This window comes from Microchirus variegatus (assembly GCF_963457635.1).
Source record: "Microchirus variegatus genome assembly, chromosome: 18".
Lineage (NCBI taxonomy): Eukaryota > Metazoa > Chordata > Actinopteri > Pleuronectiformes > Soleidae > Microchirus > Microchirus variegatus.
Window position 1 is genome coordinate 14247864 of NC_139819.1, and position 24823 is coordinate 14272686.

The following is a 24823-nucleotide window of genomic DNA, read 5'->3' on the forward strand; positions in this document are numbered from 1 at the left end:
TGTTGGGGGGCTTGTAGACTCAGTCGTGTGTTTTCTACCTGCGTGCAGTGGGAGGAAGTTAGAATGAGACTTTCAGGTAAGCTGCATGGGCGGATTGTTGTAGCAGAAGATCTTTTTATTATGTTTTTAATCAAGGTTAACATGCAATTACCAAGATGCGGGGTAATATCATTCGTGTGTGCTGTCGGTGTGACTATGCATCAGATAGTGCAGGCCTCAGCTTGCAGCATTCAACACTCCATAATAACATTGTGTGTTCACTTTAAACTTCATGAGATTCCAAGGACACAAAGATTCTGAACAACAGAAATTCCCTTGGAATCAGTGAGAATTTTAAAACATCCAGAAATACAATGTAATTGGGTGCAGGAGCTCATGCATGTGACACTTAAAGTTTACTCTTAAGTTTGTCCATCCTGTTTTTACTGGGTTATTATGCAACCACTTATATGCTCAGGTCTAACGACAGAAATACCAGTTTGTCTTTGTCGATCATTAATGGGTCATCATGTCACTGTGCAGCAGACAAAAGCAAAGGACAAACGTCTTTGAGAATCTTGACGGAAGAGGTTCTTTTAGTTTCTAACATGGTGACATGCAGACTGTTGGTCTCTAGTCAAACCTCCTGCAGTTTGATTATTCACCGTGTGACTTATCATGGTACTGAGCTAAAGAACATAACCATCATCTATTTCAAATAATTTTAAGTTTATAGTATTTTTTTCTTTTAGTATTCTATACATAAATATTCATATTTATGCTGACGCGTGATGGACAAGAAAATCAGTACAAAGGCATAATATTGACGATCTGTAAGCTTCGTACACACTTGTTTTACTAGTAAATTGTTTTAATTAGAAAGAACAGAATCTATAGGGTCTCTAAATGTTGGTTTCTGGTTTGTCTGAGGATTTCTGGCTCCTTCCTTCAGGTTTGAGTTCTGGCAGCCAATGGAACTGGACATTTGGGAGATGTTTGGTCAGTCTGATGTGTTTTTTCATTGTTTATTTTGCATGGTGGTGGGCATTTTTAAAGCTGCATATGTAATGGTAGCCAGTATGATGTGTTTTTATATTGCTGTATGTCCTCTCCATCCTCTGTACTTGGTGTGTTTCTTGTGTGGTCACTTCTTGGAGTAGAATAGAATAGAAAGATTTATTGGCATGTTATATTTATTATCACGAAATAGCAAATGCTCCTCCCATATGTGCTTCGAAACACATTCACCTGCAACATTTACATATAATCCACATAAATCATGTATTCCTGTCAGAAAAACAAGGCAGGGAAGAGTGTGTAACTAAAAACACTGGTTTAAATATCAAACAGGCCTGTGGTGGTTTGCTCCACCAGCTTTAAATAATTAACATGAATACAGGCTTGAATCAAACTTAAATCTATTAAACCTGTTGACAGTTTGTGTTGTGGCCCAACATGACTGCACTGGATAAATAGCGCCCTCTTGTTGTTCTGCACTTTACAGCTGAGGTTTTTACAAACATGTAGAATGCAGTTTACACCAGAAGGCAACTTGTAATAATTTACTGTTATTGTTTGACACATTTTAGCAAGCAACGCAACTCAGACATGAAGGAGGGACTTAACTGTGCACATAATCATGGCTGCCGTTTATTTGGGTGCTGGAAACGGTTCAGTGTGCTCTGTGTAATGCAGGGTTCATATGCGTCTATAATAGTATTGCGATGACGATTGGTTAGTATTTAGACACATCACTCTAATGGCATAGCTGTGCTTCTTTATTTGGGTGCACACTGTAAACATGGATTTACATGTGCAGCAGATGAGTAAATGGGTGATGAGACTTGTTATGTTGCCTCGTGTTCCATATCAATCAGAGAACTGCCATTTATCACGCTGAAATCTCAATTTGAAACAACACAGTTAGCAAATCAGATGTTTAGCCATAATGACAACCTGAAAGGAAATTGATGAACCATTTATTTGTACTTCCTGGTCATTCAAAGGAACACCACACTTGGATGCTGGGCTCACTGTTGCAACAGCAAACGCGTCCTATAGAGAGCAAATCAGTCATTTTAGTTTTAGTCACCGAGTAGTAAAAGGGTCTATTCTGACAAGCCACCCATCAATAGACGAGTGACTAATCAAAATGATCTTGGAGCTGTGTATTTTATCAAAATGGACACTTACTGTTCCCCCCTGAAAAAGTCCAGCTATGAGAGAGAAGGTAAATATAGCCTGACCTCTCCAAAGTCTATTAAAAGGGCTCTTGGTTTTTTGCTTTGTGAAATTATCAGAGGAAACCTTGTCCGCATCTTTTCTCTCCAGATGCTTCTTAGAAACCACTGACCTCTGTGTCGACATTCTTCCCCCATGTTTGCTTGTTTTTTCATATGAAGAGAACAGCTCTTTTGTTCCTGCTCATAATGTTTCCATTGATAATGACCAGAACTGTGCACACAGGACCTCTCTATGTTCACAAATGTCAGATGCAAACACACCTACGTTAAAAAAAAAAAAAAAAGCAGAGGGTCAGCAGCACTGGTGATCACGTTAAGTGGGGTCAGTTTTCACAGAGAGACGCTCTTGTCTCACGTAAAATGCATACGTTGGACGGAGGTCCATCATGTAGACTCAAGGAAGAGGAATGCTTTTCTAAAGTAGTGAAGTGCAACATTTTCATGTTTACATTGTCTTTTGATTGACAGGGAATTAGGTCTGGTAAAAACTAAGCCATTCATTTTTTCATAAGTTTATATTAGGGTTTGCTACTATTTTCTTTTAATCCTAAATTAACAAATGTGTCTTGCTTGGACACAATATGGCATAATTCTGGCCTGTAATCTGTGCCCCTTTTTCATTATCTGTGTTACCATGTTACCAAAAAATTAAAAAAGTAATGCATTGTGAGTAATGCAATCAATGCATTACAGAGTTTCCTCTTGTTGCTGCCGGTGTTGTTCTTTATGAGACTCTGATCACTAACATGATATGTGAGTAAATGTTTGCTGTGTTTTGTCTCAGATTGCAGGTTGCATGGTAATCTGGACTTGATGCATGGCAGTTGCATGACCGCACTAGGTCTTGTTTTGGGACTGAGAGCATACGGCTGCAGCCATGGCTCAAACCGTGCACGTGAATGGCAGTGGCTCAGGTAACAAACCCTTTGTTGTATTATTTATTTTGTGTTGTGTGTATTTTCTTTAGTATATTGTGTTAGAATTGTATTATATGAAGCTAATTCTCTGTCTTGTGTGAATTTTTAATGACTGGTCTTTCGGTTGATCATGATGTAAGTAGTGGGAATCAAGTGTTACTCTAGTTGACCTCACAAACATGTGTCCTTGTTCTGTTATATTCTTTATGAATTATTCCTACATGTCAAGTGAACCCTTTGCTGCCTCATGAGCAATATGTGCTCATCCTAACTAAATAAAACATAGCTAGACATAGATACAATGGGGCTACATACAGGAATGTTAAACATTAGCTTATGTCTCCTCGTTAAGTTGCTTCTGTACCTCTCTGGTGTTCTTGATTTGCACACATGTAGAGGAGATTTCCACGCCACAGTGTGAGATGAATTCTGTCAGCCGAGGCGCAGCTCTGAGCACACACCTGCAGGCGTCTGACATTCCTTTGCAGACTAACTGGCGAGAGTGACTCTTCTTACTTCCAAATCCTTCCAGGAATGCACAGCATGCAGGACACTTGCACACAGGCACATCAAAGTGATGCCTGCACATTAACCATCAAACATCACTGTGTCCACCTCTAAGATGATATCTTTTTAGTGTGGATGTCTTGTGGAGAATTCACTTCAAACGTTTAAACTCAGCAGGGTTGTTTTATTTTAGTTTTTACAGAATGAAAAAAACCCAGAGGAATGCTACGCTAATCATGCTAACCTGTTCCCCATTCAAACTGTAGAAATCACACCTCTGCAGTGTTGGCAGATAACAGGCCAAATTTCTCACTCACTGCGCTGAAAGAATTTCAGGAATATAGCCATTTTGAAGTTGTAGTGTTGATTTGCTCCAGACCTGATTTATTTAATATGAACAAATTGTGGAATACATGTTCCTGGAGATGTTTTAAGTCTGAGAAAATAACCCAGATCATGTAATCAGTGTTATTTATGCTTTAAACCTTTTTTCCCCCCACAATATTTTTATTTATTTTTAACAAAGGTTAACAATCACATACTTCTCAGACCAAACACATCTGAACATACACACAGCACGCCCTAAAATATTACCCCATATCCCAACATTAATGTAAAATAAATAATAATAATGATAATAATAATAATAATAAAAAATAATCTAATTACATTAGACTGTTGTATGTTGAGCAACATTGATAATGCACCTGTGCTTTATCAATGTTGACCTTTATTGTTACCTTAATACGAGTATGCATTTAAACAGCAAACTGAAAGATTTTTTCATGCAGATAAATCATCACAGGGATCAATAAATTGTGCACGAGACGAAGCTGCATTTGTATAAACTTTGTAAAAACAAAAACAGACAACTACCTAACAGAGATTTTCTTATTTCTGGAATTTCTATTTGTCCATTAAAGTTGACCCGTCACCATATCTAGAATATGCATGGAAACAATATTTCTGTTGCTCAGTTACTGTAAACTTGTGGTGATTCCATCTGATCTCAACCTTACTGGCCACAAACAATTTGCAAACTTTCCATAATGTTGTCAAAATATGGCTAAATATTTACAAAATGACACAAATTCTTGAATGCGATGATAGAAACATGGAAAACCCTGCAGAGGCTGAGGCATTGCTTGAAGCAGACCAGTGCCTTTGGCCTGACATGAACATCAGTCAGTTGTGGACAGACTGGTGGGTCGGCCCCCTGCAGCTCCTTCAGACCCACTGGAGTGTTTGTGTTTCTGCAGTGACGACAGACCCAGCTGCCACTTAAATACCCCCATGGTACTGTTTCTGTTCTGTTCGTGTGTGTTTATGTAAGTGCTGCCAGAGTTTTACAGTGTGTGCTAAAGACTCTCATTGTCTTTTTGCAACAATGCCTGATGAATTAATGTAGTTGTTGTGGTTTGTTTAAGTGTGACTGTGACCAATTGTGTAGGAATCTCTTCATTGTCTGGATTTGAAATGCGCTTCTGCAGCCAGATGAGCAGAACAGTACGCCATGGTTAAGCGTCTGTGGCAGTGGTGCTGCCAACTACGGTATAAGGTATTTAACGGAAAATAAGGTATTTGACTGTTGCCAGCTGTCTTTCAATTCAATGCTTTATACTCCACATGAGGGTTGCGTGGGGCTGGATCCCAGCTGACGCAGGCCGAAAGGCAGTGTACACCCAGAACAGGTCGCCAGTCCATCTCAGGGCTAAAACACAGAGACAAACAACCATTCGCTCTTACACTCACACCTACGGTCAATTTACAGAGTGTCCAGTTAACCTCTGCATGTTTTTGGACTGTGGGAGGAAACCGGAGAACCTGCACTCAGGTCTTCTTGCTGTAAGGCAACAGTATTGGTCACTATGCCACTGTGTGGCCTGTTGCCAGCCTCTTTTTTTTATGACTGAACCAAAAAAGGGTTCAACAGAGCAGTATTGGTTATTTTACCTGTATAAACTTTAAATTGAATGAGGATGTCAACCACTATTTGTTCCGTTGTAGCAGAAATTCTGCAGCAACCATTTAGAATTACGCTCACATTCATAATTCACATCAGTCTTTGTTGTGCAATATGTGGATTTTGAATATACTGTATACTTGCGTCGATCTGCTTTTTGTGTCTACTGCAAATAAACTCTTGGACACATTGTGTCTCTTGTCTTTGACACATATTTATTTTTATTTGCTTGTCGTTGCTTCTCGTCTATGAGAAAGGACCATAATGGGCAAATATTTTTTAAAGTGCTTTGCTGTTTGCAGAGGAAGCCCAAACATTTCCTCTGGGCTGCATCATCATGTATAGAGTTAAGTTGTTGAATTTGGCAGCAGCGTCTGGCGCAGTCATGCGAGTTTGTAGAAGAAACCAATAGACCAGTGAGCAGCTTGGCTCTGTCTGCTCAGCCCCTGTTCACTTGGAAAAGGTCAGGAATGTGCAGTTTAATGTACTCATTGTTTTGTTGTTTAGTTTATTTTTATTTTTACATAGATGAATGTGTCTTGCAAGTTACTTGTGTTGGCCTGGTGCAGTTTGGGGCCATTGATCATAATGTTGGGTCTATTATTCATGTGAGTAATTAGGTGCTAACAGCTCACAGGGAGAGCCAGGAAATACCAGGCTGGGTGTATGAGAAAGGGACTTTGTGTGCGCGTACGTGCCCCCTCCACCCAGGCACTTGCATCACACATTGCTGTCATTCGGTGTAAAGCCCTGACTGTGAGCATTTCACTTTTTATTGCACTCTTCAGAGTGTGTGTGCGAGAAACCAGTCAGACCGTGTAATGTCGCTGTCTGATGAGTTTGTCAGTTTGTGAAGAGAAACATGTTGATATTCTCCTCTTAGAAAATGCTCTTCCTGCAGTGGAGCTTCACCAAATGAGTCCAGTCATCATGTCTTTATTTAAAGTTTGATAGACGTGTGCTGATAAGGCAAGATACTACAAATTACCACTGTTGGACACACGTGACTCAATCTTCTCCTTAGGATTGTGGCATTGTTCAAAGGTTGAGTGCCAAGTTCTGGATTCTGTTAGGTTGTTTACATGGTGCAGTAAATAAACGTCTTGTCAGCTGTTATTGACAAAAAAAACTGTTAGAAAACATTTATTTATTGATGTGCATCAGTTTTAAAATACTTTATCATGAAGACTGAAGTTTATTTATTGGATAAAAAAAACCAAAATATACTCAGTTTAATAAGCCACAGTATATTGACACACTGATTTGCTTTGTCTCAGTCCAACATACACTAAGGAGCACAGAATGTAGACTATTTGCTGTTAAAAATAGACAAAGACAATAGACATTACACATGTCCTGAAATGGCTAAATGCAACATGTGCAATAAATTTAATACTCCTTGGTCAAATTTAGGATCTAAAGCGTCTCAGAAGTATAATCCAGTTACAGATGAAGCTTCTTTTAGCTACAACTATTTTTCTCCCACTTTTATAGACGGCTGTGTTTTTAAAAGTATCTTAGATACTCGCTTGGCTTTGTCGCACTGTTGTTGCTCAGTTTGGGAAAACATCTTGGGAAAGTCTCAGGGTATCACTTCAACCGAAATAAATGTGCCTTCTGTTGATTGTGCAAACTTATTTATGTGATTGTAAAAAATATATATATATATCACAGAAAGACAGACCCTGCATGTTCTGGCCATGTCGGTGTTGTGTAATCCCTGTCAAATTGACAATGTAACAGCTGTAGATAACTATAACTGTCAGTGTTGGCTCCCTCTCACTGGAGGTTGAATCCCCCCCCACCCCCCCATGTTCATTAGGTCATAGCTCAGCTGTTGAGGGTCTCTGTGGTACCAGAGACTGTCCTGTCACTCGTCTGTCAGGTCGCTCAGTGCTCGGTAACTCGTGCCAGGGAGAGTCATTCAAACCAGACAGCACAGGACAGTGTCCATGCTGCCTTACAAACATTATGTATATTGGGGGAAAAACAGGTTGTGCAGGAGACAAGTCACAACATTGTCTTAAAACTATACTTGCTTAATACAAAACTATACATTATAAAAAATAATATATGTCAATTTTTTTTTTTTTTTCTCACAAATTGTCAAAGAAGTCAATTTTTTCAGTCTAAAACACATCAGTTTTTACTTTACTTTGCTATCATATATGTTATATATTTGGTGCATTTGCCTATAAAGATAGAAAAATGTATACAGTAACACAAACACTAAATATTTAACATAAGGCGCAATGGGTTAAAAGGAATTATCATGATGATTTTTTTATATGGTTTGTTAACATGACTCATAAATATGAATTTGGGTGTTTGTTTGTTTTTTGAAGATCACAGAAAACAACCATTGTCTAATATTTTATCATCCACAAAATATGTGCTGTAAAATGTAAGATTTCAGCTGCATCAATGATTTTATTCTCACCTGAAGCAGCCTTAAGATTCAAGCACTACACACAGTAGCTATTTGACTTTATTATTAATCATGTGATTTAGTAAAGTTGTGCACTACAAGGTCTAAACCAGACTATAAAAGTTTGACATGTCCAGCAGCAAAGCTATTTGTCTTAAGAACAGGCTGTTACTGTAATGAGCTCACCTCCCCTTTGCTAGTGAATAACAGGACTTTTATTTGTGATGGGAAGCGCCCCGACTCAGAGACTCACAGGATTGGAGGAAACAGCTGTCCAATAGAGCGCCAGGGCAGTGCTGTGCTTAGTTTACACCAATAGTGGTATTTTTTTTTCTTTCCTTGAAAGGATTGAGAAAGAGTGCACAGTTCTGCAGCTCAAACAGTCTGATCTCTGTTCAGTATCCTGTCCTCTGAAACTGCCATCGGGAGGGGAGACTAGAGAGGGTGCAGGGAGCAGTAAAACAAAAACGGGAGAAAGTGCTGTTGGTCTGAGGTGAGTGACGCTCTCACAGCTAGTTGGTGAGGCTTTAGCTGCAGGCTAAGGCTCATAATTCCCTCCTGTGTTTTATCTGAATGGGAAGGATTGACGAGAGACGTTGCTGGAGCTGGGTCAACTGGAAAGGAAGAGCTCGGCTGTTTATTTCAAGCCTGTGTTTGCTTTAGTCGGTGAGAGTTCCAGGCATACCAAGAACAAGACGCTGTATTTAGCCAACACAGTGCAACCATAGTGGAGTCTCCTAATCTCTGTGCACTGACAGAGGGCATTTTCAAGTGAATGTTTGGAGTTTGGACTTTTGTCTAAGTAGCTTTTATTGATCTGTTATTTCAGAGACTACTTACATTGTGCCTTGCTCTTTATTTTTTGTCATCAAAGTGTTTATATGCAAGTGTATGTTGTGTGTTTGCCCGTATACTGTGAAATATTGACATGAGGAATGTATTTTGGACTAGAAAATACTGAGTTTGTCTAATTTTCTGTCTCGCTGAGCCCTTTGGCTCATCTCTTATCCAACATTTGTAAACAATAGATTGTTTGTTCGTACCAGGCTTTGCACTTACACATTTTGGTTTTCACAAACCTCACCAGGCTAAATTATACATGTGAAAGCAACATTTGTTTTTAATTTTGAAAGTTTATTATGCCACTTTCTAGTTTTTGTTTGCGTCACAAAGCTGGATCTCGCATAGTTTTGGCCTGACCTAAACCATCCTTTGCCAAAAATGATCACCAGTCATACTTTTCTCGCAGCAATGTCAGAATTTTGAGACGTGTTTGCACTTGCATTGTCAAATTACGGTGGTAATCGTCAGTGGCTGAGAAAACACTTCACCTGACATTGGAGCTGTTTTAGGGACTTAATTTTTGAATAAATATTTTGGATAAATATAGTTTCCTAGTCCTATAAAATCCCATGGGCTTTCTGCATCTTACTGCATTGTGCTTAGGATTTTCTTTTATGGTTGTCTCTTTCTGTACATACATGTGCAAAAACGTCAAATAAAAATGACATTTAAAATGTTGTTGTGCTCTTGATTTCAGAAAGAGGACAAAGATGCCCAAGCACAGAAGATGAGAAGGATCCCTACTACGTTGAAACTCCGTACGGTTATCAGCTAGACCTGGACTTCCTCAAATATGTCGATGACATTGAGAGGGGCAACACCATCAAGAAGCTGAGTATCCAGAGAAAGCCCAAATTGGCCAGACCCTTGGCAGTGCCTCGGGGCAGCACTGGCGGGGGCAGCACTCAGGCTGAATGGACCTCCACAGACTCCTTGTCCTCCTCCAACAGCGACGACAAGCAGTCCCCCGTCTTCTTCACCTCCAGGCCCCAGGTTTCTGCACCACGGACCCCCACTCTATCCAGGTCAACGTTTGAAGTCCCCTTACAACAGTCCTTTTCTGTCATCCAGGAGCAGAAGCAGCTCCTGCCCCCTCCTTCACCCAGGTTTGCCCCTCGTCACAACCCCCAAGTGGAGAAGACACTCATGGAGACTCGTCGTCGGCTCGAGGAGGAGCGGTTGTTCATGCAGCCACACAACGAGCCTCCACTGCCCCGTCGCCGCCTTGCCAGCTTTGGTGGCATGGGCTCCAGCAGCTCGCTGTCCTCTTACTCAGGCTCTGTGGCCCAAAGCCAAATCTCTGCCAATACTCATCAGCCACTACTCATCAACGGTCACCTACCTAATGGTGATTACAACCCCTACTACCCACCCTCCATGGGCAGCTCCATCCGCCACAGCCCAATGAGCTCTGGCATGGCCACGCCTGTAACTAACGTCAGCCCATTACAACTTCACCAAATCCGAGAGCAGATGGTGGTGGCCCTCAAGAAGTTGAAAGAGTTGGAGGAGCAGGTGAAAACCATTCCTATCTTACAGGTTAAGATTGCTGTTCTTCAGGAAGAGAAAAGACAATTGGTTGCACAAAAAAGTCAAGCCCCTGGAGGTTTTCGCAAGCGTTCTTACAGTGTAGGATGTGTTGACCAAATGGAGAACCCTGGCCCTATTCAAAAGGAGCCAGAGTTGCACATAATGGAGACCGAAGCCCAGGAAGAGAACACTCAGCGGCTGGAGGAGTTCAGACGTTTGGCTGCAGAGGTCCAAGCCCTGGAGAAGACGACCCAGGACAATAATATAAATGAAATTCGGCCTGAACGCCTCGCACAGAATCAGGCCCAACAAAAGTCTGTTGGCATAGTTACTGATGAAAACATGAACAACCTTCCTGTCAGTCAGAGAAAGATGAAAAGTGAACACTGTTTCCGGGATGTAGGAGTAGTAACGGAAAGACGGGAAGTTCATAGCGCTGCTGTTGGTGTTACAGAGGCCATGCTGGGCATGACTAGTGAAGCTGAGAAAGAAATTGATCTCCAGCAGCAGACCATTGAATCACTAAAGGAGAAGATCTACCGCCTTGAGGTACAGCTAAAAGAAACTACGCACCAGATGGAAATGGGAAAGCTCAAACTGGAGCTCCAAGCAGCTGGTGGTTCAAGCAAAAAAAAAGCAGACAAAGGTTTAATGGCTAGGCCAGAGATGTATAATGCCTGTGTCGAGGCCAAAGTCCAGACACGTAGCTGTGGTGTGGGTGACCATGTGGAGTTCAGCCATGTTAGCACAGCTAAAACTATACAAAGCCACACTGTGGGAGTGTCCTGTCAACCAAGTGTCACCAGTATTGCCACAGGTCCAGAGATCCCTATGGATCGGTGGGTGGTGCATGAGCGTGTGGACATGACCGACCGATGTGTAGGGAGGCAGGTGGAGACGTGTCATCAGCAGGTTGGCACAGAGCTGAATGTTTATGAAGTGGGAGTTAACACCGAGGAATCAATGGACATTTTGGACCTCTGCAAATCCACGACAGTTGAGTTGAGCAAAGAGTGTAGGTCTGTTGGCTGTGGAGATTGTTCAATCAATGTGATCATTAGTCCCATCAAGAAGATGGTGTCGCAGGGAACTGACACAGATTCTGTGAGCAAAGTGAGCTCTGGCATCATGGCTATTCCTGAGACATCAACTCAGCAAACCAATACTGAGACAGAACTTGCAAGCAAGTCCACCAACACAAAAACTGCAGTCCTAACAGACTCCTTCACTGACATGATGTTGATCACTTGTGATAAACACACCAACACGACTGTGACTGAAACAAGAACGGTCGCTGCTGGAGAAGGACTTGTCAAAGACGCTCACTCAACGGCAAAGATGCGTTCTGTTGCTGTTGGAACCACCACAGATGAGTCAGTCTTCAACAAATCAAGCTCACCTAAAACCAAAGAATGTGGGGTGGGGCCAGTTAGCATCAATGAGAACTTCTTGGTTGGCATAAAAACTAGAAACATAGCATGTGGCCCCTCCCAGGCAGCAGAATCTGTCATAAGCAGCAGTAAGGAAGCTACACATGTTCAATCAGAGTCTGCACCACTTCAAGCTAAGGACCAGGGTGGTGCTGGACTGGACCATTACATAGAGAGGGTGCAGAAGCTGCTACAGGAGCAACAGATGCTACTGGCAGAGAATTACAGCGAGCTGGCAGAAGCATTTGGTCAGCCCCAGTCTCAATTTGGATCCATCAACAGTGAGCTGGTCAACACCCTCTCATCCATCAACACTGTCATGAAGTATGGAAGTGCAGAGGACATCCTCAAACTGCAGTCAGACTCTGTGTGCTTAGATAAAGGTGAGTTCACTACATGCAGCAGGGAGAATGCTGCAGGTGCACACATTTTTAAAACCTCCAAGACATTTTTATTCCATTTTCTCATTTATTCTATAATATTCTAATTCTCAATCACTCAAACAGAAAATCCCCCAAAGTGGCTCAAACCACAAATAGAAAGACTTTTAAAGGTGAAATTCCACTGTCCACTCCATCTGTCACTTTATCAATCCATGTTATATTTTAAAAGTAAGGAACAGTCATTTCACTATATAGCACTGTATTGGGAGATATTTTTAAACTCTAAACAAAGTTTTGTTTGTGATTAAGAGCTTTTGACACAATGTTAAAACAACAACAAAAGAAAGTATTTAATATACACAAATATAAATGGAAGGCAAAATGTAAAAACAAATACAAGAGGAATCAAAGATTAAACGCAGTTTTGAAGAGGTTGGGTTTTGGTAAAGGGGGCTTGGGAGGGGGCTGCTATGGAAAAAGCCCCGTCACCCCAGGTTTGATGCAATGTAGTTTCCCTTGATTCCTTTGGGAACTGATTTTATTGAAATAATAGCCATCAGTGTAAATATTTTCTCATTGGTTTGCTTAAAAAAGACCAAAGTAAATTCTATCTTATGAAATACAAAATACATTCTGGGCAATTTTGAAGGGTTGTTCACATGTAGTTGAAGAATGAACACTAGCAGACTGCCTACTATGGAGTTCAGGGGTTGGTAGTTAGTGTTCACTCTTGTTCTAAAGACAATCCTGATGGGAGCTGACAGGCCAAAGTTATCTCTGACTCTGAAAAATGCAGCGGGGGCTTTGGCCGTGAACCAACAATGAGCTCATTTCTTTTCAGGAGCCAATACATTTGCACAAATCGACCATGTCGATTTTTTTCGAACCACCCCCAGTTCGCTAACACCTCACTGCGATGCTGATTCATGGTTCCTGAGTTGCATAACATGCATTCATGCTGGCTGGCACACAAAATGTAGAGGGCCGATTGTCTGTGTTGTGTGTTGAGCTTGTTTGTGGACAGTTGCTGGCCTCTTTTGGCAGGTAGAGTGACTCGACAAAGCCAAGTTGTTTTCAAGTAACTAGAAACAACATGGTCACTGCAGTGGACTTAATGAGCCAAGAGGGATCGACTTTATGAAACTGTGTAAATACGTTAATAGTAGTGGTTCAATTTGTGTTTCTGCTAGCAACTTTAGGGGCTGTCCACATCAAAACACAGTCTCAGTCTGGTCAAATCCTATTAAGTTTTTTATTATTGTAATAATATATTAGATTATTATACAATACTTGATCCTGACTTCGGAGGGTGTGTAGTGTGTTATTCATCTTTTGTTTTGCTATAGCAGCAATCGCATTGTGATTCATATCACAAAAATACACAATCGTTTTCTCTTGGTATGCATGCCCCTATAACAACAATAGAACAATACAGGGTCCTGCTCATTATAACATTAATATCTAGTACTTGATGAGGTTAGAAACTCAAACACAAACCCCTTTAAGAGCGGATAACATTCTCTGCATTATTGAACATTCCTGCCCTGTGCATTTTGATGCCAAGCCTCCTATAAATGTAATGATAATAATAATATCTGTGCTCCCTTTAGAGCTCAGTCAGCAGCTGTGCTCCCAGACTCTCTCTGTCAAGACGGAGCGGTCACAGACGGAGAAGACGTCCTCGAGCCTGACTCTAGTGGTAAAACCTGCCAACACATCTGCACAGCAACAGCTGCTCAGTGCGGCCGAGCAGAAGAGCCGAATGGACCTTCAGATGTCTACAGCGCTACACGGTATGACCGACTTACAGCACACTACCATCCAAGTAACGAAACTTAAACGTCAAAGTGCGGTTGATGACTTTGCAGATTTACTCGGCAAAAACATCTTCATCTTCAATATAGAGGCACAGAACTGAAACCACTTCTGCTAGAGAATGTGTCCAAAATAAATATTATTTAAACAGGATTTTAAATAACTGATACAACAATGAAGAAACTGCTGTAGAACCTTTTGCTGCTGAAATGTAAAATAGCAGATTAAAGTATGTTGTAAGTAAAATGGAGTTACAATTTATGATGTTTGTTGTATAATTCTGGTATTAAACATTACCTGAAACAAAATGTAGAAAGGACTAATGCACTTATAAGGCTGCCCATTAATAGAACAAACATAGAGTACTTCATTATTGGACAGATGGTTTAAGGGAAGTACAATTGCTGCATTCGTCAGAGATGATACACCTGAGACTTCTGAACTGCCGATCATCTGTCAGTTCTATAGTACAGCAATCTCAATGTTTTGTTTTATTTGCTTTGGTTTAACCAGGAAAACCACACTGAGATTGAATTCTAAATAACATTCTCCATTTCCCAGTAACACACACACACACACCAATATCGGAAGAAGCAGCATGCTGCAGACTTTCATGTGGTCATATTATTTATTTCTGACATCTGAAGTAGTTCTAAACAAAGATGAATCTTAAAAACTGAATAAGGTCAAAGAAATTAAATAGGTGGACTTTCTCATCAAGCAGATAGTAGATAAAAATAATCCAGACCCACAGAAGGTTAAAGAGAACCAGGATATGCAGTGTTTAGCCAATTGCCAAGCAAAACACTGAGGAAGCTGACATTGACAAAACAAATTTTATCAGTTGCTGCTGCACAGACCCAAAAAACATCAAAAAATCTGACTGAGCTGGAGGCTACCACTGTGTAAATCTGCAACAACTTTCGCCAACTTTTCTGGCCATATCCTTAATTCTTTGTTATCCAGCTAAAAATAAATTCTCCAAAGAGAGTGGTAAAGTGATAATATTATAGCTGGGTTAGAAAAAAGCAGCAGATGTTGAATGGAAGTTCCTGTTTCAGGAGTAAAGGGGGCCACATAATCACCACTAAAAGTTTCCACGGACACCAGAATCAGTGTGGATTTCACATATACTACACATGAACCACGCAGCCGGCAAAACATGGCCACAGCTGCCATTGTCAGCCCCCGGATTCCTCCCGACGAGCTTGTCGCGCTGCTCATGCTCCCACCTGTCAAAACACAGGGAATGTGCTGAGTGACTCTGTTGCTACTCGGCTTACACACACACACTCTGGTGTGTACTCGTGCAACTGCATACATGTTCCTACATGAACGCACACAATCACACGCTCTTTCTCTCCGTCTCTTTCTCATATTTTGTCCCCCGGAGCAGTAAAAGAGGCCCCTCCATCAGGGCAAGTATTGGCAGATGCACTGAGTGTTCTGGCTCTCTCTGCTGGTATTTGGGTTTTCACGGCCCTGTACTTAAAATGACTGAGATACTTGAGGGTTTGGGGCAACTTCCAATGCCTCATTGACAGATTACTCTGGAAAGAACAGGAGACGGACACTTAATGGTTACTTTCCTCTCAGCCAAAGCTCTTGATCGTGTCCGAGAGCTTTAGTGGAGCATTCAGGCTTTATCAGCCATTTGTAATGGGGCTTGTTAGTCAAGCTGTGCTGCTGCTGCTAAGTGCAGGGCGCTTTTTAATGTGCAAAGGGAATACATTATCTTGTAATTAAAGAGGTGTCGGGCTCTCTCCATCTTTTAAAGGAAATGCTAAACAAATAGCTGCTAAATAGGTTTTTAACTGAATGTGGACACATTTATCGTTGTTTAATGTGGAAGCAAGTAGCTTTGTGAATGTTCCTGAAGCAGTAACTGACCGAAGATGAGCAGTTTAAGGCTGAATCCCAATTCTTACCCCTAGCACCCTCAACTCTGTTTTGAGGGCCAAGGGGAACTCCGACAAAGGGGTAGGGGGAAGGGGAGGGCTAAGGGGTGGAATTGGGATTCAGCCTTACATTGTTAATACATTAATACATTGCTGAAACAATTACTTGATTAATAGTTTATTAATCGTGAACTAAATCAACTGTCAAAATCATTCTTAGTTTGTGGAAAAAACAAGACATTTGAGAACCTCATAATTTCCATATTTGACAAACACTGATCAACATTTTTCTGACATTTTATGGACCAAACAAATTATCGAGAAAATGATCGACGATTAAAATTTTTTTTTTATTTGCAGCTCTAACACAGTAGAACAGATGTTGACACTTTTATATTGGATAATATTATGACATCTAACCTATTTGTTATATCTTAGAGTCTGAAATACCACGTGTTGAAGTCTTGAGTTAACATAAAAGTGCGTTATTTATCTTCCCCAATCAGACGTTGCTTGACGGATTCCATTTTCAGGACACGGCATAAAATAAATAAATCACCAGAACTGACACTGTGCTGTTGTCATCTTTTTGGTTTAATGATTGTACTGTGGTTCACTTGTCTCTCCTTCAGGACAGCCATGCAGTCAGAGCACCCTGAAATCCATCATGAAGAAGAAAGATGGCCGACCGGACTCTAATGGCACCAAGAAGAACCTGCAGTTTGTGGGGGTGAATGGAGGGTGAGTTGGAAAAGTTTTGATATGTTGATGGTGCCTCCTTGTTAACATCCACGTGGTCTGCTGATCGATTGAGTTTATGCTGCAGGCATATCATGAAATGAGAGCTGCAGCTCCAACAATCTCGCTCATCATCTCGTTTCTGTGCCTTTATCGCCTCCGTGTGGCCCAGGTATGAGACTACTTCAAGTGACGACTCCAGCTCAGATGACAGCTCCTCTGGGTCAGAGGAAGAAGATGAAGATGAAGAGGACGAGGATGAGGACGATGAGGAGAAGGAGTTGGGAGGAAAGAAGGAATACAGGAACATGGAGGGGAAGCACACCAGTGAGGATCTCCAGCCTGAGGGAGCAGAGGATGTAGATAAGAAGGATGAAGAGGAGAGTTCAGAGAAGCAGGAAACAAGAGACAGGTCAGTGAGTGAGAATTACATTCACTGTTTGTTACTTTTGTGAACTAACCTACTCTACTAACTAGTTATTAGAAAGGGTTTGATTTATCCTTCACATTTGAGAGCAGTTTCAGTGTGTGGTGCATTCTATAGGGTGCATCTTTTTAAGATATCTAATTTATGAAATTATTGATTCAGTGGGATCAGCATTTAAGGGGCCACTTCACCCTAAAATATACAGTTTTTTTTTTACTAATTTCCAGAGATAAATGTGTATGAAAAATACACTGGTGTCGAGTTTTATAATTAAAGACCTAAGAAGTAAAAAAAATAAAATAAAACAAACACACAAAAAACTGGTCAAATTTGGTCGAATTAAACAAACACAGCAGCATCATAATGATTTTACGTTTATTCTTGATGTGACCAAAGGGGGTAAAAAATGGGCGAAACTGCCCTTTAAGGAAAATTAAAGAGAAATGGCAACAATATGAAGTGTATAAAGATATATATATATAGATATATATGTATATATCTATATATATTTGTATAAAGTTGAAGCTAAGAAGTACTTCAAACGACAAGCAAGTAGCATAGAATAAAGCTTTATCGTCCAACAAAAGGTGGACATCTGTCTTCTGTCTCATCTCTGCTGAATAATAATACTTAATTATACAAAAAATCCTCTTTTTTTCACATAAACATGAGATATAATTATTTGAAATGTCTTAGAAATGGAGTTAATGAAATAAAGTAAGTGTGAGTAATGTTATTTAAGATTTTTTAGTAATTTATTTTTTATTTTTTAAACTTAGGTTTGAGCTGAGTGAGAAGATGCTGGCTGCATGCAACGTTCTCAAAACTCACCTCAGTGACCCAAAGGCTGTGAGCAGCAAAGACCTGGTGAGGAGTTTGTTTCCTTTTGTCATTCAATTGGCTTTTCTTTGTCCTACATGAAGCTGTATGAAAACAACTGTTTTTAATTATTACTATCATTATTTTTATAACATGTCCTTTTTTTATCCTCTAAAGAGATCCTGTCTAAACACGGTGCAACACGAGTGGTTCCGTGTGTCCAGTCAGAAGGCGGCGGTGGCCGTCATGCTGGAGGACTATCTCACGTCTTTTGGGGCCTTCTCGCCGGCCGTGCTGCGCCACGTCGTCAACATGGCCGACGGGAACGGAAACACGGCGCTGCACTACAGCGTGTCGCACTCAAACTTCCTCGTGGTGAAGAAGCTGCTCGATGCAGGTGAGAGCTGCACCATCTTTCTGTGAACCTGAAAGATGTAAAGGAAAAAGGAAAAATAGCAACTGACCAAATATTCCTGCAACAAAAGTTCATTTTATATATTTTTGATAATGACATTTATTGTCTTGTTGAAGAGTTTGCACATGTATCATGGAAATGTACATTTATCTTCAGGATTTTAAGGTAATTTAGGTGAATTTTTGACACTTATGAACCTGTGAATGTCAAATCAATGGAAATTGTCCCATGAAAAGTGTCCCTCCAATCTCTGTGGCACTAAAAATTAGTTCAAAGCGGAGCATTTATGTGACTTTTTCCTGCTTGTGTTGGCTGAGAGAAATTGGTTGAAAGGAATTCATTTCGTCCACTTTCTCAGGCTTTTTCTAATCCACCCAAACCCTGGCATTAAACTTGAGGTTTTTTGGTTTTTTTTAGACTAACAGAAGCTTTTTATATAACACGCACCACTGGTGAGCAATTCTCTTCATCTTCTCGTGTTTCATAACATCCTTCACTTAAAGGAGTCTATTTAACACAGAAAGAAAATTCTGATACCAAGTGCTGATTTAGAATTGTCATGTAGAAACTCAAGAACATGCTCAAACAGGAAATGATAAGAAAATCTGAGTGTCTGAAAAAATACAAAAGTCACCAAAATGTCTTCAAACGGGGAACATTTGTTGCATGTTGTCATCCTCTCACACTCTTTTCCTGCATGTCTAATGACGGACTCTTTTAATTTAAAGCAAGGATTCCTAAGAATGTGTCTTATTGGTCTGAGACATTGATCAGTTAGGATTTTGATATCAATTGACACAAAGATTTTGCTTTGTGCCCTAAACTTTCACATAAATAGGCAAAATGAATCATAATACTTGTTTCATAAAGATGTGTAAAGGCCTACTTGGTTTGGTTGGGTCTGGTTTTAAGCAAAATACAAGTGTGTGCATAGAAAACCTAATCTTTGGGTGGCACACGGGGTCATTTGACTCTGTCAGAGGCCAAAGAAAAACAGGAAAGGAAAGTAAAGAGGAAAACTGACGCTAATGCAAGACACAAAAGCTCGAAAGGAGGAGAAGAAAGTTGCTTTTTAATGCTCTTGAACATTTTTAATTCACTTTCATGCAGTCACTCTATATACATCCAAGTTGTGATCTCTCTGAAGGCTCAATGTCTCTGATGAGGTCCAGGCCACTCGCTGCTCTAAAAGCCTTTTGTCTCCTTTGCCTTTTGTGTCCTTATGTGTGACAGCATATCCACCACCCCCCGCCCCCATTGTAGCCTTTGTCCTCACACCGTCCCGGTTGCCGCCTCAGTGCCACACTCATACCCACCTCCCTCCCCACCCAAGCTCTGATGTGTTGTCACAGTTTTTGCGAGGTTTCTGGGGCTGAAAGGAGCGGCGAGTTGAAAGCGACAATGCTTCACGGTGTCCGGTTCTGTGGGGGGAGGAGAAGTGATTGACTGACGCTTCACAGGCCAAGACACAAGTCATTGTAGAGATGGTTGTGTTGACTGACGGATGGCGAGTGGAACAAGTCAATCACAAGCAAAGTCGGGCTGTTTTAAACAAGTTTGTGTGTGTGTGTGTGTGTGTGCAGACATGTGCAATGTGAACCAGCAGAACAAGGCGGGATATACGCCCATCATGCTCGCAGCGCTGGCGGCCATGGAGACGCCCAAGGACATGCGTATTGTGGAGGAGCTCTTCAGCAAAGGTGACGTCAACGCCCGAGCCAGCCAGGTCAGTGACTGCAGGGTTGGGGGGGGGGGTCAGAGGTCAAAAGGCATTGACGGGGCACTAACGGCACGACACCACACGTGGGTTAGCTTTCAGTGAGCTGCAATACGAAGGCTGTAAATGAACCGGAGTCATACACGTGGGTCAAAATAGCCAAAAGTAGAGCTATTTCATAGTCAATATTTTTTTTTTTCAAATGTTATGTCTGTGTCATGTTTCAGTGGATGATGGTGTTTGTCTGTTATGGTCCTCTATCAGGAAAAAATAGCAGAACTTCAATGCTTCTAGCTTCTCTATGTGAAGATTTCTCTCTAATGTTATATCTGACGTTAATAAGTTAGTGTTGAGTTTTGGAACGATGAGCAGACAAAACAAGCGTTCTGTTTTTGTTTTATACTACTACTTACTATTACTACTTCTAATAATAAAAATAACATAATAAAACCAAGTAAGTTAAGAAGTAACTGGCTAAAACCAAACACACACAAACATGTAAATGAATGAAAAGTTAATAAAACCGATGAAAACAAATAAAGATGTTGATGGAAATAACAGCTTGTAGCAATAATTCACTCAATCCTGCGTTAAAGTGTGATCATGCTGCCGTTTCCTGTTTCCAGGCTGGTCAGACCGGGCTGATGCTGGCGGTCAGTCACGGCAGGATGGACATGGTTCAGGCCTTACTGGGTCACGGGGCTGACGTCAACATCCAGGACGACGAGGGCTCCACGGCGCTGATGTGCGCCAGCGAACACGGCCACGTCGAGATCGTCAAACTGTTGCTGGCTCAACCCGGCTGCGACGCCACACTCAGTGACAACGTGAGTAACTCGTGAAGGCATCATGTGGGGATTCCAGGGTGTCCGCGGGGTTTTAAAAAATATTTTAAGGCCCTTAAAAAGTCTTAATCGCAATTTCATGAGGTATGTAATTTTGTCCATAGAGTTTTACTGGAAAAAGTATGCATGGATGTATTTATTTTCCTCCCTGTGTTTGTTAAAAGCAACTATGTGCAGGCACGCTCACCCTGCAAGATCAACTCGGGGTAGCGCGCGTACATGTGACGTTACGTATCTTGCGACAGCGAACACGCTCCTCCTGGCGCTAAATAGTATCGGAAATCGCACAAAATAAACTTCAAACTCCGTCAGACATGGGAAAATGTACGTTTATTGCAAATTAAAACTGTTTTGTAAGTTAAATATGTGTTGCTTATTACAGCTTGAAGTGGTGATAAGGTCTTAATATATTTAGAGGTCTTTTAAAGGGACACTGTGTAGTATTTGTGTTTATATGACCCAAAATCCACTTTTTTATACATATTATGTGCTCCTGCATTGTACTGTATCACTGTATAATAGTTTTTGTTTCATTTTCGTAGTGTTTCAAAAAGTCATAAAATAACATGGTCGCGGGCTGCTGTTGCATTGCCACCGTTAGCAGCGAGACGCCATGTTTCTACTGGAGCCTGTATAGACAAACGCGAGAGAACAAATCAAGCGTCGCTTTACTTGTAGCGGAAGTCCCGCCTCCTCTCTCTCCGCTTCGTCTGCTACGGTCGTGGTAGCTCGCCCTCTCCCTCGCCTCACGAACCTCATCTGCTGACACGGAGAAAGACGACGAGGAAGACATTTGGCCAGCTGAGGATACCGTAGCTCTCAGGGAAGGGAGGGGGTGAGCAGAGGAGCAGTTTGTTGTTGTAAATTTCAGCCTCTCCTCTAAATGTCACTATAAACTACTTACGTCACCTTTAAAAGTCTTAAAAACGTATTTCCTGCACATACCCTGATTTGGTTATCCTTGCTGACTTCCTGTTTCCCTCCTCCAGGATGAGAGTAACGCTCTGTCCATAGCTCTGGAAGCTGGACATAAGGACATAGCTGTGTTACTTTATGCACATGTCAACTTCTCCAAAGCCCAGTCTCCGGTAAGCGTTCACCAAACTTTATTTATATATTCTAAATGCACAAATCACTAATTTGCCTTGACAGGCTTCACATCATCTGCCCTTTGATACTCGAGATAAAAAAAAAGGGTTTATCCCTTGGGTAAAAAACAAACCCCATAGTTGACCATAATCCATGTTTATTTTCAACTCTGCTCTTCATCTGGGTTAAATTTACGTTTGACTGACTTTCAGGGAACCCCTCGACTTGGCAGAAAGATGTCACCCAGTCCCACCCGGAGAGGCATGTTTGATTAGATGCTTCAACCCCCCCCCCTTCCCTTTCCCTTCCCTTCCCAGAAACCCTTTGCGCTGCTATCGGTTCACGCTGAATGATGCTTTGCCCGCAGCTGGACAAGCACCAATCAACCAATGAGAATTCTGGAAGCAAACTTCTGGACTCCATGAAGAACCCAAAGTGCCCTTTTGAAAATGAATGTAACCAGCTGGTGCCTCAGAGTCCCATCAGATTCACATAATCTGCAAACCACTGGAGGTCAGACCAACATGAACACATGCTAAACGACTACATTATTGTTATTATGTCTTTTTTTTTTTTTTTTTTTTAATCCTTATTTTCTTTTTTTTCTTTTTTCAATTCGACCATTTTTTTCCTATTTCTAAAGCTCAATGTTGATCATTCAAGAGCAACAAAACCATTTGATTGGTGATCATTTTTTTCTTTTTCTTTTTTTTTTGGAGCGCACCAGAATAGCTAGATGGAGATTAATTAATCCAGCCACATGTAAGAGGAAATATTTCCTGTATATATTGTTCGCCTCAACATCCCGGATCCAGCTCGGATACATGTATCCATCGATAGACGCGACCTCGACTGGAGAAACTGTACTTTTATACAAATCCTTTGTATCTATTTAAAGAGAAGAATCACAGTATTTTTAATATTTACCTATTACTACTTAACGATCCATGAAGTTATATATTTATCAAAAATATAGTTTTTAAAGCAGATATATGTATTTCATTGTACATACTGTACGCTGGTCATCTGTAGAGTTTAGTCATTCTCCTCATATTGTCTTTGTGTCCTGTTTGTTTCTGTCGCTCGTGTAATATAAACTGTCCTCCTCCTCGTCTTCATCAAGGCACCGACTTTCATCGTCAGCCGTGCCTGAGACTTTGCCATATAACAATAAACTTGATTAAAGAATATAAATGGGCCTCGCCTTCATTTTACCACTCACAAACCTCAGGCACATCAACCATGTATAAGGGATTTTTAATCATATTAAAGGGAAATTAAACAGACTTTATTCTACTTTTCTTGGGTAATTCCATTAAAAAAAATGTAGATTCAGGAACATGTTGATTTAGATCGTCTGATTTGATATTTATAGTATTCATATCAGTACAGTCTCACAGTGGCTGATCATCACATCATCTGTTCTATGTACGACTGTCATTGTGATTATTGTGATATTTACTCATGTGACGTCATTTGTTGACTTAATGGAACTGGTCCCAGTCGTCTTCTGACTGGACGGTTTCCTGAGAAAGAAAACGAGAAAACAAAGTTTATAACTTGGATGTCACCTCCTGTTTTCCACATCATTTCATTCACACATTATGATGCATTTGTATTGTTTTAGTAAAATATAACATCAATATCAACCTTTAGGGAAGGTAAAATGCCTCAGTGGCTTTTTTTTTACCATTTTGTCTATGTTCATTATCCATCTGTATTTATTATTTTCAGTCCATACATGCAAGTAAGTAATGAGTTAAAAGGGGAATACGGGCAATCTCGGTGAGGGATTGTGACAAACCTGCACAGATGCATGATGGGCCCACGTCCCGTCTTTGGGAGAATGTGTTTCAGTGCAGGAGGTGGAATGAAGCCCAGGTCTCCGGGCCTGTGGCGGGCGAGCTGGAAATGGACACTCGAAGCTGGACCCAGACCGGCTGCTCTGTAAGGACCAGTGAAACGGAACAGTGTACTGTCATCGTCAAAACCTCTTCTAAAGATTCTCTTATCAAACCTGTTTTTACGTGACTCAGTTAAACAAAGACGGTCTTAGTTTAACGGCATGAAATCGAATGATTGCGCAACAGTAGTACGGTAAAACGCAGTGGATTTTCATCTCCTAAAGTTGATAAATTGTAAATGAATGTCTTCTTTTCTTCAAAACCAATAAATAACCATAGAAAAATCACAACTTAATTTCTATCTATCTCTTTTGCAGGCTGCTTCTATAGAGCAGTGTAGTTTTACTACTTGGTGCATGATGCGGAACAAAAGGACATTCACAGACTTTTTCTCTTATGATTTTGTTTATTATTATCATTATTATTTTATCTTTATTATACATTTACATTTGTTTCTTACCCTCTGTGTTTTCAGAATAATGAGATTCACAATGTCATTTCCTCGGTCCCTGTTATTGTTTTTGCTCCGTGTGAAGGGAGTAAAGGGAGTTATTATAGGTTTATTACTCTGTAAAACAAACCCCTGTGTGTTACATTGATTGTAGGATGAACAGTGAGATATTAAAAAAAAGAAGACTTTTATTACCTGGCTGCTGCAGGGTCACACTCCTCCTGCAGCTCAGTCACTTTGTCAGTGGTGGAGCTGGAGAGAGTTGCTCTGCTCAGAACCACCATCACATTCTCCATCAGCTGCTTCAAGTCACTCGGTGCCCCCTGCAGGGAACAAAGAGAACAGCGAGCTTTAAATCCTGACACCTCAAAAGTTCTTATTTCATATTCTGACTTTGTCATGTGTGTGTAGATGAATAAAGCTGCAATTTATTGTAGGAACTTAAGCCATTTATCTAGTGAAAGGCTTCTTTTTAATGGCGC

The 24823-nt window shown here is 40.8% G+C and overlaps 2 protein-coding genes across 5 annotated transcripts in view; one reads left to right on the forward strand and one right to left on the reverse strand.

The window, feature by feature from the left end:
- On the forward strand, window positions 1-23208 carry kank1a (KN motif and ankyrin repeat domains 1a). 4 transcript variants are annotated; one of them, XM_083904543.1, is made up of 15 exons: window positions 58-76; window positions 932-978; window positions 3007-3136; window positions 9578-9873; window positions 9952-12223; window positions 13834-14016; window positions 16569-16677; window positions 16847-17086; window positions 17881-17968; window positions 18098-18317; window positions 19919-20061; window positions 20679-20879; window positions 21887-21985; window positions 22199-22247; window positions 22354-23208. In XM_083904543.1, the coding sequence occupies exons 3-15, from the start codon at window positions 3100-3102 to the stop codon at window positions 22377-22379; spliced, it is 3963 nt and encodes a 1320-aa protein (XP_083760669.1). In that variant the 5' UTR covers window positions 58-76; window positions 932-978; window positions 3007-3099; the 3' UTR covers window positions 22380-23208. The 4 variants fall into 4 exon arrangements, with proteins under 4 accessions (XP_083760668.1, XP_083760667.1, XP_083760669.1 ...); XM_083904540.1 differs by having other exon boundaries at window positions 9578-12223; XM_083904542.1 differs by lacking the exon at window positions 3007-3136 and having other exon boundaries at window positions 1-76; window positions 9578-12223.
- The window catches only part of cfap157 (cilia and flagella associated protein 157), a gene marked incomplete at both ends in the record, with an annotated part of 5568 nt that continues 3779 nt past the window's right edge, over window positions 23035-24823 (reverse strand). The window contains 4 exons of the mRNA XM_083904594.1: window positions 23035-23141; window positions 23502-23512; window positions 23791-24003; window positions 24537-24664. Of these exons, the coding sequence (XP_083760720.1) occupies window positions 23035-23141; window positions 23502-23512; window positions 23791-24003; window positions 24537-24664 (459 nt within the window). The remainder of the gene's footprint in view (window positions 23142-23501; window positions 23513-23790; window positions 24004-24536; window positions 24665-24823) is intronic.

What these genes read in the sequence shown, in the direction of transcription:
- kank1a (XM_083904541.1), top strand. Translation starts at nt 3,100, where the DNA reads ATGGCTCAAACCGTGCACGTGAATGGCAGTGGCTCAG. An exon ending in CTCTGTGTGCTTAGATAAAG is followed by an intron (nt 12,224 to 13,833) that starts GTGAGTTCACTA and finishes TGCTCCCTTTAG; the next exon opens with AGCTCAGTCAGCAGCTGTGC. An exon ending in TTTGTGGGGGTGAATGGAGG is followed by an intron (nt 16,678 to 16,846) that starts GTGAGTTGGAAA and finishes CGTGTGGCCCAG; the next exon opens with GTATGAGACTACTTCAAGTG.